This window comes from Chrysemys picta, chromosome 2 (genome assembly GCF_011386835.1).
Source record: "Chrysemys picta bellii isolate R12L10 chromosome 2, ASM1138683v2, whole genome shotgun sequence".
In the NCBI taxonomy this organism is placed as follows: domain Eukaryota; kingdom Metazoa; phylum Chordata; order Testudines; family Emydidae; genus Chrysemys; species Chrysemys picta.
In genome coordinates, this window is record NC_088792.1 from 131,700,329 (window position 1) to 131,718,803 (window position 18,475).

General features: G+C 41.4%; 1 protein-coding gene across 3 annotated transcripts in view; it reads right to left on the minus strand.

Annotated features, from left to right (window-relative positions):
* SEMA5A (semaphorin 5A) overlaps nt 1-18,475 on the minus strand; it is a 635,454-nt gene that overhangs the window by 428,978 nt on the left and 188,001 nt on the right. For all 3 annotated transcript variants that reach the window (XM_042859868.2, XM_042859867.2, XM_065584224.1), the window contains exon 3: nt 3,166-3,265. In XM_042859868.2, the coding sequence (XP_042715802.2) occupies nt 3,166-3,265 (100 nt within the window). The remainder of the gene's footprint in view (nt 1-3,165; nt 3,266-18,475) is intronic.

Genomic DNA, 18,475 nt, shown 5'->3' on the forward strand with positions numbered 1-18,475 from the left:
AGTCTTGGGAAGCCTAAGAATTCTACTGGGCTACAATTACTAGGACAAATCAGTGTCTGCGGACCGACAAATGTTTCGCCACTATGACAGAAGAAGCTCTACAGAGCATACGAGAGTAATTCACTATGGACCACAGTTTGAAAACTACTGCCTTTATATATATCCCATTCAAGAAAAAGGCAGCAAGATTGGACCATGAACAGGATCATTGAAGAGGAAAAAGAAGTGCTGTAAAACCATATTTGGGGTTGCTGTAAAATGTGTCCTGAATTAAACTCTTCCCACATGGGCTTAAAGCAACTTTACCTCTTACTACTGTAGGGTCATATCCTGTGTTGATCTCTCACTGACATTAATAACACTGTTCTACAGCCAAAATGCTTCTGAAATAAATGTAGTCAAACTTTACTAATTCTGGGTCACTGAGAACGAAAATGATGCTTAAAATTGTTGATTGGCTCTAGTTTTCAAGATATGCTATTCGGTCAGTATATACGACCCTTGACTTGGGAATGGCGGAGGATAAGTGAGCTATAAAGGGAAGGGATCTCAATTTAAATCAGAAATGATTAAAATACATCTTTGACTGGATCTATGAATAAATCTATGACTGGGTTTGGACAGTACTTGCTTTTTAGGCAAAACAATGAATGACGCAATCTGAAGCTGGTATTACGTCATACATGATATGAATTGCATCATGTTATTCCTAGAAGTCATGGATGATGCAATCATAACGAAGCTTACATCACTCTGCTGAACAAATTGCCCTATATCAGCTCTAGAAATCATACAGTGTCATGCTCTCTTATTGGTCAGTGTTTGATTTTGCAAAGGAACACATTTCTGTTTAGCCAAAGTGAGCAGAGATGCCTCATACTTGTGTGAACAGTGCAGATAACTTCCGCTATGTTTGTGGTGAAGTGACTTTTGCATGACAAAAGTGCAGTATAACCACTATGGTTAAGAAAGCCTATCACCTTTATTTTGGCTGCAAAATTGGAGATCAGGACAAGAGGTGGGCTCCACACATATGCTGCAACACTTGTGCAACAAATCTTCGCCAGTGGTTGAACAGGAAAAGGAAATCTATGCCTTTTGCAGTGCCAATGATTTGGAGAGAGCCAACAGATCATACCAGCAATTGTTACTTCTGCATGGTGCCTCCAGTTGGGAAAGGTGTGTCAAAGAAGAAAAAGTGGACTGTGCATTATCCAAACATTCCATCAGCTATACGCCCAGTACCCCACGGAGAAGGACTGCCGGTTCCTGATGCACCAGAATCATTCTCACTTGAGTCAGATGAGGAAGAGGATGAAATTTCTGGTCCTGAACCATCAATGTCACAGGACCCACATTTTCTCCCATCCTCCTCCTCTGAACAACACCTCATAACACAAGGTGAACTGAATGTGCTTGTCAGGGATTTGGAACTATCCAAGAGTAAGGCAGAGCTGTTGGGCTCCAGACTACAGCAGTGGAATCTCCTGGCAGGTGATGTTAGGGTTTCCATGTTCCGTGACCGTCAAAAGGATCTTGTCACATTCTTCTTCATGGAAGGGGATCTTGTAGCCTGCAACAACATCGATGGTGTGATGGCAGCCCTCAACATCGTTCATGATCCAGATGAGTGGAGACTGTTCATTGATTCATCGAAGACGAGTCTTAAAGCTGTTTTACTGCATAATGGCAATGTTTTGCCATCAATTCCAGTTGGTCATGCAGTCCATATGAAGGAAACCTATGACAACATGAAACAACTTTTGAGGTGCATAAACTATGACCAACATCAGTGGCAGCTTTGTGGCGATTTGAAGGTTGTTGCTCTCTTGCTTGGTCTGCAGACTGGATACACAAAGTACTGCTGTTTTCTCTGCGAATGGGATAGTCGTGCAAGAGATTCCCACTGCATCAAGAAAGATTGGCCACTCCGACAGTCATTGGAGCCTGGGAGGAAAAGTGTTCAGCATTCACCACTTGTTGAATCAAGGAAGATTTTGTTACCACCCTTACACATCAAGCTGGGTCTGATGAAGAACTTTGTCAAGGCCATTGACAAAACACAAGCAGCTTTCAAATACCTCCATGGAAAATTTCCAAGGTTAAGTGAAGCTAAGATAAAGGAAGGTGTCTTTGTTGGTCCTCAGATTCGTGAACTTCTTCGAGATGATGCATTTGACCATGCACTGCGTCGCAAGGAAAAGACGGCATGGAAAGCCTTCCAGTTAGTGGCAATACATTTTCTCGGAAACAACAAGACGGACAACTACAGGTTGTTGGTGGAAAACCTCCTCAAGGCATACAAAAGCCTTGGTTGCAACATGTCACTAAAGATACATTTTTTGCACTCTCATCTAGATTTTTTCCCACCGAACTGAGGAGCAGTGAGCGACGAGCACGGCGAGCGATTTCACCAGGACATTGCAACAATGGAGAAACGCTATTAGGGCAAATGGACCCCATCAATGCTTGCAGACTATTGCTGGACAGTGACAAGAGATGCTCCATTTAATGAATACAAGAGACAAGCCAAGAAGCGCCGAGTAGACACTGAATAGGACTAAACTATTTACATAATAGTTTTTTTGCCTTTTGTTTCATAATAAATTTTATTTATATACCGTTTTGCTGATTTTTAAAGTGTTACATAAACAGGAGAGGTGAAATATTATCATGTAAAGCAACCATAAACACATGAAAAGACCTAGGTTTACAATTTATGATTAAAACTCTACTATCTACACAATATACATAGACATAAAATGTAAAAACTTAAATATCTTAGAAACAGTAGCCAATCAGTTGTTTTAATTGCCATATTTGAATTCAGCACATCAAAATACATAATAAATAGCACATTTTATCTCTGAAGCGGACGACTTCTCAAAAATTGTAGACCAGTGTAATAGTTCTGAGTTTGCAATGACTACAGGATAAGGCTCCTAAAAATGAGAATACAGAGCAACTTCTTATGCACCCTGAACCAACCCAGCACTTTAAATCGTCTTTCAGTTATAATAGATGAAACTCTAGTTACATCCAGTTCAGTATGTCTTCATGACTTGTTGTAAATGGAGTTGCATAGGTACAACTGAAGGCAGAATTTGGCTCACCAGCACTTAACTACATGCAAGAATAATCAACAAAAGCACATAAATTTCCCACCTTGCTCCAGCAATAAGTTCTTTTTGTCCTGGGTCAAATGTTAATTGTGAGAAGTCCACAGCATTCTCTGCTCTGAACACACGTAACCAGGGGGCAATTTCTAAAGGAATAAAAAGAGAATATACTTGTTACTGCAGGAAACATAGTTACAGTGTATCAGGTAATAAATATTACATATCAGAGGTACTGTGGAGGTGTAGAGGCTTCCCAATGTGATCCTTTAAGGGGCCATATGGGATTTTCACCACTGTGTAGATAATCTGCACTATAGACCTATATAACATGGAGGGCAGTCACCCAATAAACAGCTGAATGAGGTATCAATGTTTAGTTCTAATTTACAAGCCAGATGTGCTTTTCTTCCCCAGGCACAGAACAAGGCAGACAACACAGTGCAGCTACCATGATTCATTAGAGGATAACCAAATGTGAATAAAATTATGTCCTGTACAAGTAAACCACAAATAGCTGAAGACTTTAAAAACGACAATAAAGTCCTGTTGAGTTAAGCATATTAAGCAAAAATAATTTTATTTTTTACCATTTTCACCACACACACACAAAAAAGTGGGGGAGAAGAGAAACATCACATTCAGCCATTGCATTTTTATCATTTTTATCATAAACTTTTTCTTAGAGAAAAGAATTATGTAGAACAGTGAAATACAGAGGCAGAAGGCCAAAGGGCAAACTTCACAATTTGAGAAACATCAACACACCATTCACACTCACATTACAGGCAGTCCTCAGACTTATGACACAATTGGTTCCTGAAAATTGTGTCGTAAGTCGAAACATTGTAACTCGGAACCACAATCCACTCCATTGCAGGACTGAGCATCGTAAAGTTGAAACCAATTGTCATAAGTTGAATAAAGTTGTCAATTCAGAAGTGTCGTAAGTGCTGTTCGTTGTAAGTCGAACATCATAAAGCCGAGAACTGCCTGTACACATGTAGATCCAGATTTTTGAAATGAAGCACATATAAGCAATTGTGTATGCCTAACTAGTGGGTGCTGTACAGGTGCAAATCAACTATTTCAGCACACATATGACTAGTTGGGTGCCACATTAAATATATGCATGTGGACATGGATGATTTGAGCACACAGCATGAGTATTCACACACATTAGGCACACACAATTGTTATTTATAAACATTTAATGTTGTAAAACTGATCCCTTTTTTTAAATAGCATCAGTACAAAATCCCTGATTTCCTCCAATCCAGAGCTCAGTGAAGCATTTTTTAAAAATACTTTGTGTATGTAGCCACCAGGCAATGCTAGCTGAATATACATGAAGGACCTTGGTTTGTAGGTTTGCATGGTCTGTTCCGCTGCCTGTTTAAAGGCAGGTGGATGTGGGGTAATCAATGAGTGGTGTCAAAGTGGTGCCTCCAGCTGCTGTGAGAATATGTACACAATGGGAACAGTTACAATATTGTAGGTGGAACTGGTAATTATTATATTATGGCACAGCCTATTGTTAAAGCTCCCGACACTTCCTATTGTAAGCCTCTGTTTTCACTTGCTGATAACATTGCCCAACTTTAACAGTTTGGGCTGAAATTGTCCATGCTGGGTGTCTGCCTCAGGCTGAGTATTTTTGGGAAAATTTCAGCAAAAACAGTCCAGCCATTTCTGCAAACAAGATTAGGGAAAAAGTGTTGTTAAAAACCATCATACAACCTTTTGTTTGAGAAGTTCTAGTATCCCCATGCTTTGGAGCAACAGCTTAATATCTGGCTGGAAGGGGGCTCCCTAGTGTCAGGGTGTCCCCATGAAAATCTGCTTAAATCTGGCCATTTATAAGCCTCTGAAAAAAAGTCAAGTTGCACATGATCAGCAGAGACTTGTAAGATTTTGGCAGCTAATTTCATCATAAATTCCATCTGAACTGAGCATGCTCCAACCTAAGGCTGCAGGGGCTGAGCAGGACTTTCCCTCCAATGTTGCTCCTGGTTGTTACGAGCAACTTGGTGCCAGACTCAGGAACTGAGGGCAAGGAGATGGTTTCTTCCGTGCTCTCAATGTTCCTGCTGCTGCTGCTGCCCAGGCTGTGTGGAAAAGAAAACCACCTGACTGCAATGCAGAGGAGATAATAGCTGGACTGGGACAAGGAGCTGCAGCATGGGAAGATGACTCAAGAGTCCGGTAGGAAAGACTGGAACTGGCTGGGCAATGAAGGGAAGACTGAGACTCAGATTGGCAGCTCAAAGGGGGAGACCATGACCGACTATGAAAGGACACTGGAAGTGGAACAAAGAGCCCTTGGGGATGGAGACTGGGACTGGGATGAGGAGCCAGTAGGGAGGGGGAGAAGACTGGACTGACACAGGGACAAGCTGTAGGGGACAGAGCCAGAATGGATCATGTAGGGGCAGAGAGGCAGAAAGGTCTGTGCTCACTAGAGCATAATCCCCCTCCAGAATTAAGAAAGGAAGCCAAGATCCTGAGACTCAACATTCATTTCACTGGATGGATGGTCCTGAAGGAATTAATCAGGGTTGTATATGAATGAACTGTTCTTTGCAGGACCCCTGTCTCATATGTTGCAGAAGTCAGAAGGTCTGTAGTGAATAAGGCTAGAGATTGCAGGAAAAGAAAGGAGTCTATGAGGGTCTCATGGTTAAACTAATTGAAAATCATACAGGTGTACTGGAGTCTGTCCTTGCCTCTGCCGTAGAGTTTTTGCATGATGCTAGACAAGTCACTTAAACCAAATTTTTCACAGGTGGTCATTAAGCGTGTCACTTATTTTCTGGGTATCCAACCTAAGACACCGGGATCCTGATTTGCGTAAGTGCTGAGCACTCACAGCTGCAACTGAAGTCACTGGGAGCTGTGCTTTGAACATATAAACTGCTCTATGATATGAATTGCTCTGAAAAGTCAGGTCCTAAGTGTCTCAAATTGGGCACCCAAAGTAAATGGAAACTTTTGACAATCTCTCTGTGCCTTGCTTCCCCATCTGTAAAACGGAAATAATATCACCTCCTCATCTCGCAAGGGTGTTGTGAAAACAAATTAATTAATGTTTGTGACTCAGTCAAATACGAGAGTGATCAGCATCATAGAAAACGTATGGAGAAATGAGTAACTCTGTCTTCAGAGCAAGATTTGAATAGTGTACAGTAAATAAGACCTGGAGCCACACATTTTACAACAAGAACACTTGAAAAATTGAGTAGCAGCTCATTCAGAGACCACCATACTTCCTGTGCACTGAATCCGGCACGAGTCCTGTGAAAAATACTATGTGACCATGTAATTAAACACTGTATCATAATACATATGCACAAGGAGACAAATTAAGGTTGTACAGGCAACCTTAAATCTTTCACTTCCTAACTTTTGAGTGCTTGACTTTGCAATGTTAATAATGTTTTTTAATGTCATAAAAACAATATAGAAACACAGTGTTCTAAGAAGTCAAGGAAGCAGCCTGAATACAAATGTTGAGAACTTCTGGTGAAAGGCATTAAGAGGGATATATTTGGGGGGGGGGAAGGAATAATGGAGAAAAAAGTTAAAAAAATCAAATAGCAAAAACCTTAGTTTACCAATCAACACCTCCAACTCCCCAGCTAGCCAGTCCCCAAGGTCTTGATAGTCCAAGGATATGACCCTACCGGTCTTAATAGAACATGTAAGCATATCTCACAGTTCTGAGCACTCTCCTTGTCTTTGGGCCCAGTGTTGGCCAATGCTGGTGGCTGGAAGATGCATCAGATGAAATGAAACAATTTTAAACAATCACAGGAATCCAAACAAAATGGAAACACAACAAGCTGAGTAATTATGATAAACATATAATGTAACATAATGATCCTCTGGTGAAGATCAGGGTCTTTGAGTCCTGTACAAAGCTAAGTCCAGCACTCAGACTACTTTCCCTGAGGTTTCTCTGAACCTAACTAACCAAATAGATTATGGCTGCAGTGACTTCCCCTGTGGTACTCAAAAGCAGGCATCGTACAGAGGCAGGTCAACAGGGCATCTTGGCAACAGAAACACACTAGTCAGAGAAGAAGGTTAGCCTGATGATTATGCCACTAGCCTGGGACTTAGGAGCCCTGAGTTCAGCTCCCTGCTCAGCCACAGACTTTCTGCGTGACCCTGGGCAAGATTACTAGGGTATGTCTTCACTACAAGTGACGGTGTGATTGTAGCACAGGCAGGTATACAACAGTAGGGTAGATATGGTTCCACGGGTTTCAGCACAGGCTACTCAACCAAGTACAAGCCTGCCAGGGAGCCCTGATACTTGCTTGGGTTGCTACCCCATGCCATCACATCTGTACTATTGTTACCCCTGCTAGCTGGATGAGTTGCTACTTGTGCCACAAACTCACCATCACTTGCAGAGTAGACATATAGTATCTCTGTGCCCTGGTTTCCAGCTGTAAAATGAGGCTAATAATAAATACTTTCTTACCTCATATGGGTATTGTGAAGATAAATAAATAAGGCACAGTAGACAATTGGGATCATTCATAGGGTTTGCCTTCTCTTTTTTACCATAGTAGGGCAGGGAAGAGAAAGCATGGGCTGGAAGGTTAAAGCAAGATCAGCATGAGGGCTGTTGAGAGCTCCCTTTGAACCCTTCTTTTCTCTGCTCCCCCAAAACAAACTTCTTCTGCTCCTGTACCATTCAACATTACTTCATCTGGGGGGGAAAGGGAAGAGGAACAGGCTGCAACAAAAAATGTTTTAACTTCTAGGGAACAATTTTAAATACTGATCATGCAATGTCTCTCACAGGAGTAGGTATACCCCCAAGGGGGCTAGTTATAACTTTTACAACACTTCTGTAAAGGAGAACTAATAACAGATAATCAAACAAAAGCCCCACTGAAATATGCCAATACAATTCTTTAAACTATGGTTGAAATTCTGTTCTTAGTTACACGGTAGAAATCCCAAATAAACCCATCATCTGAGTAACTACGTCAATGGAGTTACTCCAGAATTGCACCTTATTAACATCTAAATAGTAAGAATTTACAAGGGTTTGGTACTATGCAATGTACATTACTACAATGCATGGTAACTTTCTTAAAGTGATACAAGATGTTTGAATTCTGTGAGGGATAAAAGATTTGAGAATGTAGTTCCTTAGAGTCAGAGGTGCATAAGGTTACTGTCAGTGTCTACCAATACATTTATTTTGGATAAGAACCCCATGTAAAAGTAATAAATTTAATTAATAATTAACTTCACTTTATTAATGGTCGTCATACAAATGTTACATAACACACTTTACAAAATAATAGTTACAGAATTATATATTGTAACAGTTACATATTTAAATACACCTCTACCCTGATATAACGCTGTCCTCTGGAGCCAAAAAATCTTACCGCGTTATAGGTGAAACCGCGTTATATTGTACTTGCTTTGATCCGCCAGAGCACGCAGCCCTGACCCCCCGGAGCACTGCTTTACCACGTTATATCTGAATTCGTGTTATATCGGATCGCGTTATATCGGGGTAGAGGTGTATGTAATTCAATGATGTTGTCTGCTGCTCTGTAAGTGAAGTATGCTGCCTGCTGATCATAGTGAGACAGCTGACAAACTATGACTGTCCCTTCCTTTTCCTACTCACTTACTTTTACTAATTCCTGGATTCCTGCCATTTCCCTCGCTCTATCTCTACTCCAACTTAAAGCAATGAAGCAAAACCCAGCAAAACATGTAACTAGCAAAACTGTGCCAGTCATTATCTTGTTCATACCCAATCCCTCATTTTGTTTGTGTTTTTAGGCCCTGATCCTAAAACATTTATGCACAATTGACTTCAATGGTATTACTTGCATGTTTAAAGTTAAGCATATGGATAAATGTTTGTAAGATTGGGACCTTATACGGTAAGCTCTCCAGGACAGGGGCTTTTTGTGTGTTCGAGCAGCATTCAGCATAATAGGGCCCAATCCCCCTTGGGAAAGACACAGAGCAGACAAGTGCTAGTCGAGTGGCACTAGCAGGAGCCATTTTTTGGCATGAACTGAGGAGTTCCTGACTTGTAATTTACTTGACTTATATTTCTTTCCTAATACAGAACATACATTTTCCTTTTTCACCATCTTAATAAATGTACACACTTTAAATGAGTTTAAGTTTTTTAACACAAAAGCTACGTAAGTACTGTACTCTCTTGTTTGTAGTGAACCAAAGGATGATTTTTTTTTTTAATTGGAAAACAAGAAGTTTGCCAGTGCTAAAAAGCCTGTAGCAAAACAAATATGCTAAAGTCCTCTCTCAACTTGTTCATAATTTTACTAATGTTGCTACATACATTTCACCATGATATTATTGACCAGTGAGTTATTAGTTTTCAAATGATACTGCACGAGGCACATTTTGTACAAAGATTATTACAGTAGCGAGTAGGGTGTGAATATGGGGGTGCATTCGGTCACAGGATGGTAAAATTTTAAAATGATCATGTGTCATCCCATGGCTTCTCATGTTATGTTGTCCTATCTGTCACTGTATATGAGTAACTTCAAAGTGACCATATTACTAAAGTTAAATAAAGATACATTTGCAACACAGTTTTCTTCAGTTTTAGAAAAATAGCAGTTATTTTTCTCAATCACTGTTTAAAACTACTGAATTTTCAATATTAACAGAAATCTCTGGGTGGCACCAGTACCATAAATTCACTAATCTCACCAAATGCAAATTAAAATATACTTTAGAATATAAAAGTTATTTTCTAATAACATTAAATTAATTTAGACTAAAAATGATAAAATACCACCCTCATAATACTGGATAATGGCCTAAAGATAACTTCTACAGTTAATTCCTGTGATAGTTGTGATAAGTTAGTATCTTCTTCAAAGGCAACAAGACGAGGTAGAATTATTGGCTATGATCTTGCACTTTTCATTCACTATATCACCCCTGCTGCCAAGGCGCCAGTTTCATTAACCCTAAAAGAATAGATACAACTTAGAGAATTTTTATTAAGAGAACATGTTTGGGGCAATCTTTGCAGCACCTCTTTCTTTATGGTCCTAATTAGGTGCACCTACAGACTCTCTACTCTGACATTTTAGGATTTCATATTCCTAAACTATGATCCAGAGAGATTAGGTTTCTGAGTGATTTTTCTAAAACTAAGGTATCTGTTTCAGTGGGATTTTTGACTTAATTTTAAGCTTCACTTCATTAAACAAACATTTCCATAAATAATAACTACACCAAAAACAGTTTTATGAACACAAATACTAACCTGTGTGAAAAAGAGAACAGAAGAAAGAAAAATGACATTTGCAAGTCTGTTTTATTTTACTTTATTGTCTTTGGACTACTCATTTTTTCTCCTTACATTTGCCTTCCCTCTTCCCCTCCTAGTCCCAGCTCCTGCTGAGCTCTTTCTTTCCCATTTCTACTCACCAATGAATTAAACACACTCCTATTCACAGGTCACTGATGCTCATTGGGAAAAAGGCACCTTCTCTGGAGTGAGCAGACACTTTTCAATATCTTTCAACAAAGAAAAGGATGATGATTGTATCTCAAAACCCTGCTATACTTTATTTGACAACTTAAGCACATTTCTCTTCTATCCATCTCAGTGGGGCTGAGGTAAGGTGTGTCAATAGGCATGCCAGCTATTTTATGCTTTATCTTGGATAATATGTGTTGTTTGTTGGCAGTAGGTATAATTAGCCCATTTATGGTATGATTCTGATCTCTGTGGGGAAAAAATTAATAACTAGGAAAATTAGATATATCTTTGTATATCATGTACACAACATAACCTACGTGTAAGCGGGGGAATGGTCCCGCTATTGTGGGGAACTTTCCTGGCTCATACTCTACCCTGGTGAAATGGGCTAGCGAAAGGATCTGAGTCCTCACTCCCACTTCCTTTTTACCAGAGGTCTGCCTGACCTCAAGGGCTCCCTTGCCACTCTCCCCATGCCACAGAGCAGAGGGACATCACAACCAGCATCTCTGGAATGTAAGGGAAGTTCAGTCTGTTCCTCACAAATCCCAGGCCTCTTTCTCAGGCCCCGGCTGTGCTGCAGGGATGCTGCGGGTCGGACACTTGCTCTGGTGGTGGCCGCACGCTCTTAGGCTCTAGGTGTCAGGACCCTTCTTCCCAGCATCAACCCTGCCCCATTGGGGTTACAATTCCCCTCCAAGTCTGGCCGGCCAGGCGTCTTGGCTGGGGGCGTCTCCCTGTGCTGGGCCCGCTGCTCAGGGTCCCCCTCGCTCTCCCCAACTGCTCACCGCACCCAGCTCTGGACTGCTCCAGCCACAGCTCCACCTCCACTCTGCCTCAGCACTGCTGCTGCTCTGCCTCCAGCTCCCTGGGCTGCTTCTCTGGCCCCTCTGGCTTTGGTTGCTGCATCTCTCCCAGCACAGGTCTGCTCTGTGGGCTGCTTCTGTAACTGCTCCCAGCTCAGCTTGGGCCCCTGCTCTCTCCTTAGCTCAGCCCCACTCTGTCTGACCCAGGCAATTCCAGCTCACATGTAGGACAGGACCCAGTCTGGCCTCCTGACTCCCTGATTAGTCTGCCTGCCATGTCAATCAGGCTGACCTGGAGCACTGGTCTCTCCCCATTGCCCCTGAGGACTGTCAGTCTCAGGGTCCTGATTTCCCATTGACTCTTCCCCTTTCTTTTAGTACTGGGAGCTAGCCAACCAAACCCTCCCCCCGGCACCACCACCACCACCACTGAGTTTTAGTAAGGGGACAACAATCCCGTTACATACATTATATATTGATGCAAGGTGGGTGAGGTAATATATTTATTGGACCAATTTCTGTTGGTGAGAGAGACAAGCTTTTGAGCTTACACAGCTCTTACACAAGCTTTAACTTGTTGTTTCCCAGACCTGATGAAGAGCTCTGTGTAAGCTTAAAAGTTTGTTTCTCTCACCAACAGAAGTTGGTCCAATAAAAGATTTTACCTCACCCACCTAATATACTGGGACCAACACAGCTACAACAACACTGCATAGAACAATGGAAGGTATATTGAGATGTTTGTTTGAGTTCCAGCTTTGAATATCTATTGATCAGGGCCGGCTCCAGGGTTTTGGCCGCCCCAACCAGCCAAACAAACAAACAAACAAAAAGCCGCGATTGCAATTGCGATCGCGATCTGCGGCAGCAATTCGGCGGGAGGTCCTTCGCTCCAAGCAGGAGTGAGGGACCGTCGGCCGAATTGCCACCGAACAGCTGGACGTGCTGCCCCTCTCCGAAGTGGCCGCCCCAAGCACCTGCTTGGTAAGCTGGTGCCTGGAGCCGGCCCTGCTACTGATGCACAGAATTCTAGGTCAATGGTTCTGCCACAGTCACTATTTAACTCTATTACAATGGAAGCCTCTATCTGTGTATTTTTTTATCTACTAGGGGCCAAATTCTTCCCATATTTATACCAACCCAATACCTCTGAAATACAACCCAATACCTCCCATTGCCTTCAATGAAAGTATAATCAGGCACATTTTCAAAATGAACATTAGAAGGAAAAAAGCCATCCAACATATAAATAAAACATAAGAAATAAAATATTATATATATAGAACATGTCTAATACACTGCTGATCATCCCTTCAGTCACAAATAACTCAGCAAAAATGATGTGCTAACTCTGAATGTTTGAACAGTTGAACATGAACCCCATCTAGACTATTAGCAGTTGAAGGTGCTACCTTATATCATTAGGAAGGTAATTTCCCTTAGATCCCTAGGGGTCCGCAGACTATGGGTAGGTCCACATTACCCGCCCGATTCGGCGAGTAGAGATTGATCTTCTGGGATCGATTTATCGCGTCTCATCTGGATGCGATAAATCGATCCCAGAAGCGCTCCCCTGTCGGCTGTGGAACTCCTGCTCGCCGAGAGGAGAAAACGCTGTTGACGGGGGAGCTTGCCTGCGCTGCATGGACCCGCAGTAAGTAAACTTAGTTCAATCTAGCAAACGTCGACTTCAGCTACGCTATTCTTGTAGCTGAAGTTGCGTTTCCAAGATCGATCCCACGCCCCAGTGTGGACCAGCCCTATGTCTAAGATTTCCAAAGGGGTCCACACCTCCATTCAAATTTTTTTAGGGGTCTGCAAATGAAAAAAAGTTGAAAACCACTGCCTTAGATCAATGAACTTCAGTATTAGACTGCAACTTCTAGATTGGCAGTACACAATGTGTAATCTCTGGAGTCTAATACGGCAGACTGAGGCCAAATTCCAATTCACTAAACTTTTGATAAGGAGATGCAGGACACAGAGACTAATGATTCAAAGAGGCAAGAGCCCAAATGTTCTCACTTCCCTAATGGCTTGGTGAATCACCTGATATTTGATTGATTGATTGATTGACTGTTTGTTTTTAATAACAACTTCAGGGCACAATATTTTCCTATTCTATAAAGTACATATATGTTCTCAGCTTTCCTTATAATTACTCAGGGATGGCAAAACCAATTAAGTGTGTGTTTTCATATATACTGAAAACAGCCAACAAGAAATTTCTGCTCCTCTTTTAAGGAAGACTGACTTTTAATTTTGAAAATTAGGTAAATTTATATGCAAATTACATGCAGCCCTTCGGGAAAATTTTAAATGCAGTTCTCCATATAATGATTAAACATCCTGTCAGACTACTAGAAATTGAAAGTCATGTCATATATCATTGGAAATATATATTTTTAGTGGATGAGAAATAAGGGTTTTAATTTGACCCACAAAGCTTCAGATTTGACTTAAGACTTCAAACAATCACATTCATCATTTTAGATTCTCAGGAGTTTGAAAGTCATACTGCATCATGGTAAAGATAATTTTCCCCAAGTCTACTCTATAAATATTGTCAATGTCATGCTCTTCAAAAGTACCTGTTCTATTGATACTGTCCTGGGTTTCACAGATATCAGGCAAATAAGTAAATGTTCTGGTTTCCCAGTACCCTCTATCAACTTTCTATAGCTCCTCTTGAGAAGACTCATGTACTAGAGATATTAAAGTTTAATTGGTTAACCAATAAGCTTAATGTTTATCGGTTTCTGTTAACGATTAAACTCCGCTCAGGGTCCCAGCTGCCGGCCCTGCACCCAGGGCTCTGCTGACGCCCACAACCAGTATCCCTGTGTCCAGGCCCCCGTGTGCCCGGGGCTCTCTGAGGAAGTCTGGGAATTGATTTTAGCTATGTCATGTTTTTTCCTTTTCCCCCCGGGCAATGAAGAGGAGGAATCAACCTCCGCACATTCAGCTTCTTTCCTTTATCTTTAAGTCCTGATGATAATGTATCCAGTGCTGCATGAGAACGAGTCCAGATGAGGGTGATCCAGGGGCTCAACACAATGAACCTGACCAACCATGGTAACCATATTAATAAGAACCAATACTCAAAGGAAGCATTAGATGCCTCATCAGGCTTATTTTGCGCATGGAGCAGATGGTCTTGGAAACGGGGTAGATGTGGATCCATAATATGGCCTTGGCCCTCAATATCACCCATTGCTGTGACTGTGATTTCTGAGCTTGGCGCACTGAGGGAAATCTTTTGCCCTTCAGTGTGATGAGCCAGAAGTATACTCATGTGGATGGGCTCCTTCAGCAGAGGCCAGCACGTGTGAGGTTAAACATTTGTGCTCAGGAGGAGCTACAGATTTATAGTGATAGGCACTGTAGGTTTGGCTCTAATCAAGAAAGCCAGCACCTGCCAGGCTTTTCAACCCCAGGGGGGTTCAGGGTTGAGGGTAGTCTCACAGCACTGTTCCCCACATTTTAGAGTCATAAAATTCAGCTGCTAATGTTTCCTAGAATAGTATAGCTCGGAGGCAATTCTGACATTCCTTTCCAGCACTGGGCATGAAGGTGATATATATGGAGCAATGAGAAGGAGAATGGCCTTCCCCCTAGCAGGCCAAACAATGCGTATGTGCATCTAAACCAGGAAAAATGGCAGAGCAAGAGACACACCTCTAGAACCCTGGTTTCTTTGTCTTCAGTTCCAGTATATTGGAGCCAAGGACAGCAGCTGAGTAAAATCCTTAGTCAAAAGAATGAGAAAATAAAAATAAAGACAAACTAACTAACTAAAACCCAGTTAAAGTAAGAAGAAGGCAGCACTGGGAATGATCTGTTCTGATAAATCCAGGTCCAAGGACCCAGTCAGATTCTTGATCCATCAGCAACGATGGTTGGAAGGAACCGAGGTGGTCTGAACACTATGCCCCCTTTTTATAGCCTCACCCTCTGAGCCACAAGAGGAGCTGTGGGAGGTACAAGAGTGTGCCAATGGGCACTCTTACTGGAAGGTTACAGTTGTCCAATTTGCACTGTCAGCACATCCCAGGACTGGAAATGTGTAGATGCCACTTGAAGAAGAACACAACCTTTTGCTGTTAATATTACAGCAATTTATGATGTGGCATTCTTCTCAGTAAAGTGACAGGAACACCATAGACTGGATTTTTGCTTTGGGTATGCCACACACTACGTAGAATTTCTTATTGGAGAAAATAGCATATATCTGTCACTAGATTGACAGGTATATGCCTGATACAAAATACTGTAGCCCTCTCACTTTTTGCGTTAACAATTTAATTCAGCTCACACATGGTACTCTAAAACAGTTTAATAAAATGTATTGTATACTGCTTTATACTTGTGTCAAGGCTGAATCCCCAATCTGTCACTCCGAGTGCATAAGGTGGGGGCCCTCAAGGATTCTAAAAATAAACACTTGCCACTCCAGGCTTGTATTAAACTCCCAAGGTTACAGCTTTTCCCTGACCTTGGCTTGGTAAACGCTGCCACTACCCAAATGCAAAAAAAAAAAATAAAAAACCCTTGGACCCAGGAAGGAGCACTTGGGAATTCCTCCCTGTGGGGTACCCTCAAGCCCTTTCACACACACCCTCCAGTGAAGAGCTGAGAAAGAAAACAACGGAAATTAGCTGTTGCCACCAGCTAATCAAACAGCATATGCACAAACCTCTTTGGACACCAAAAATCCAATCCTGTTCTTAAAAAAGGTAAATTTTATTAAAAACAAAAAGGAAGAAAATACATCTGGAACTTAGGCTTTTGCTAGATTTTAACAGAGCAATTCCAAAAATTAAGCACCCAAAATAGCTTTCTTGGGGGTTCAGCTTAAAGGTTACAAGCAAACAAAAACATCTGGGGTTAGCACAGAGGAGTCCACAAGCCTTAAAAAATAAACTGAAATAAACCTAATCGCGTCTTCCTGAACATTCTTAATTTACTTACATATTTGGAAAGTTTCAGAGTAGCAGCCGTGTTAGTCTGTATCCGCAAAAAGAAGAACAGGAGGACTTGTGGCACCTTAGAGACTAACAAATTTATTAGAGCATAAGCTTTCGTGGACTACAGCCCACTTCTTCGGATGCATCCGAAGAAGTGGGCTGTAGTCCACGAAAGCTTATGCTCTAATAAATTTGTTAGTCTCTAAGGTGCCACAAGTCCTCCTGTTCTTCTTTTTACATATTTGGGTTGCTAAATGTAGTTCTAGATGTGATCTGATGGTTTTCATATCTGGTTCAAACTTTACACAGCATTCCTGCTTATAGCATTGATGCTCTGTCTCTCCTTCTCTGGAGAACAGACAAAGGGAAAGTTTCTTTCCCAATTTTAAAAAGTTCTACCTTCCCATTGGCTCTTTTGGTCAGGTGCCCACTTCCTTTTCTTTAGATGGAGGGACTTTTTCACCCTTTACAGGTAAAGCAAGTAGCGAGCAGCTACCAAGAGGGATTTTACAGCTAACTGGCTGGCTGGGTGTCCATTAAAGGGAGCTACCCCGCCACACATACTTCATTTATCACAACTTGGATTATCCATTAAGGAAAAAATATGTTGCAAATGTATTGATTACAGATTTCAAATACAACACAGAATACAAAGTGTGCAGTGCTCACTTTATATTTCTTTTTCTTACAAATATTTGCACTTTAAAAAGGAAGCAAAAGAAACAGTATTTCAATTCACGTAATACAATACTGTAGTGCAATCTCTTTATCATGAAAGTTGAACTTACACAAACAAGACAAGCCATTTACAATGCACACTTTACTTCTCTACAGAGGAAAAAGGACAGTAAACTATCTAAATTCCTACATGCCACAGGGGGCTACAACAGTGGTACCCCTAACTCACCCAACAATATTGCAAATCTATCCAACCACACACTTAGCCCGGCAGAATGGTCTGTCCTATCTCAGGGACTCTCTTTCTGCTCCACCACCCCCATGCACATGATACAATTTTGCGGTGATCTGGAAGCCTACTTTCACCATCTCCGACTCAAGGAATATTTTCAACACACCACTGAACAGAGCACTGACCCACAGGAACCCTCCTACCAACACTACAAGAAGAATTCTCCGTGGACTCCTCCTGATGGTCGAAATGACAGTTTGGACTTCTACACAGAGTGCTTCTGCAGACATGTACAGGCTGAAATTGTGAACAAACAGCATCACTTGCCCCATAACCTTAGCTGTACAGAACACAACACCATCCACAGCCTCAGAAACAACTCTGACATTATAATCAAAAGGGCTGACAAAGGAGGTGCTGTAGTCATCATGAACAGGTCAGATTATGAGCAGGAGGCTTCCAGATAACTCTCCAACACCAAATTCTACAGGCCACTATCCTCCTATCCCCCTGAGGAGTGCTGTATCTATCTTTAGAAATCTCACATTCTTTGCATTTTCTCAAATCTGCAGTGAAAATGTTCTTAAAATGAACATGTGCTGGGTCATCATCCGAGACTGCTATAACTTGAAATATATGGCAGAATGCGGGTAAAACACAGAGCAGGAGACATACACTTCTCCCCCAAGGAGTTCAGTCACAAATTTAATTAACACATTTTTAAATGAGCATCATCAGCAAGAAGCATGTCTTCTGGAATGGTGATCAAAGCATGAAGGGGCATATGAATGTTTAGCATATGTGGCACGTAAATATCTTGCAACAAAAGTGCCATGTGAACGCCTGTTCTCACTTTCAGGTGACATTGTAAATAAGAAGTGGGCAGCATTATATCCCATAAATGTAAACACATGTGTTTGTCTGAGTAATTGGCTGAACAATAAGTAGGACTGAGTGGATTTGAGGCTCTAAAGTTTTACGTTGTTTTGTTTTTGAGTGCAGTTACGTAACAAAAAAAATCTAAATTTGTAAGTTGCACTTTCATGGTAAAGAGATTGCTCTACAGTACCTGTATGAGGTGAATTGAAAAATACTATTTCTTTTGTTTATCATTTTTACAGTGCAAATATTTGTAATAAAAATAATCATATACGGTGAGA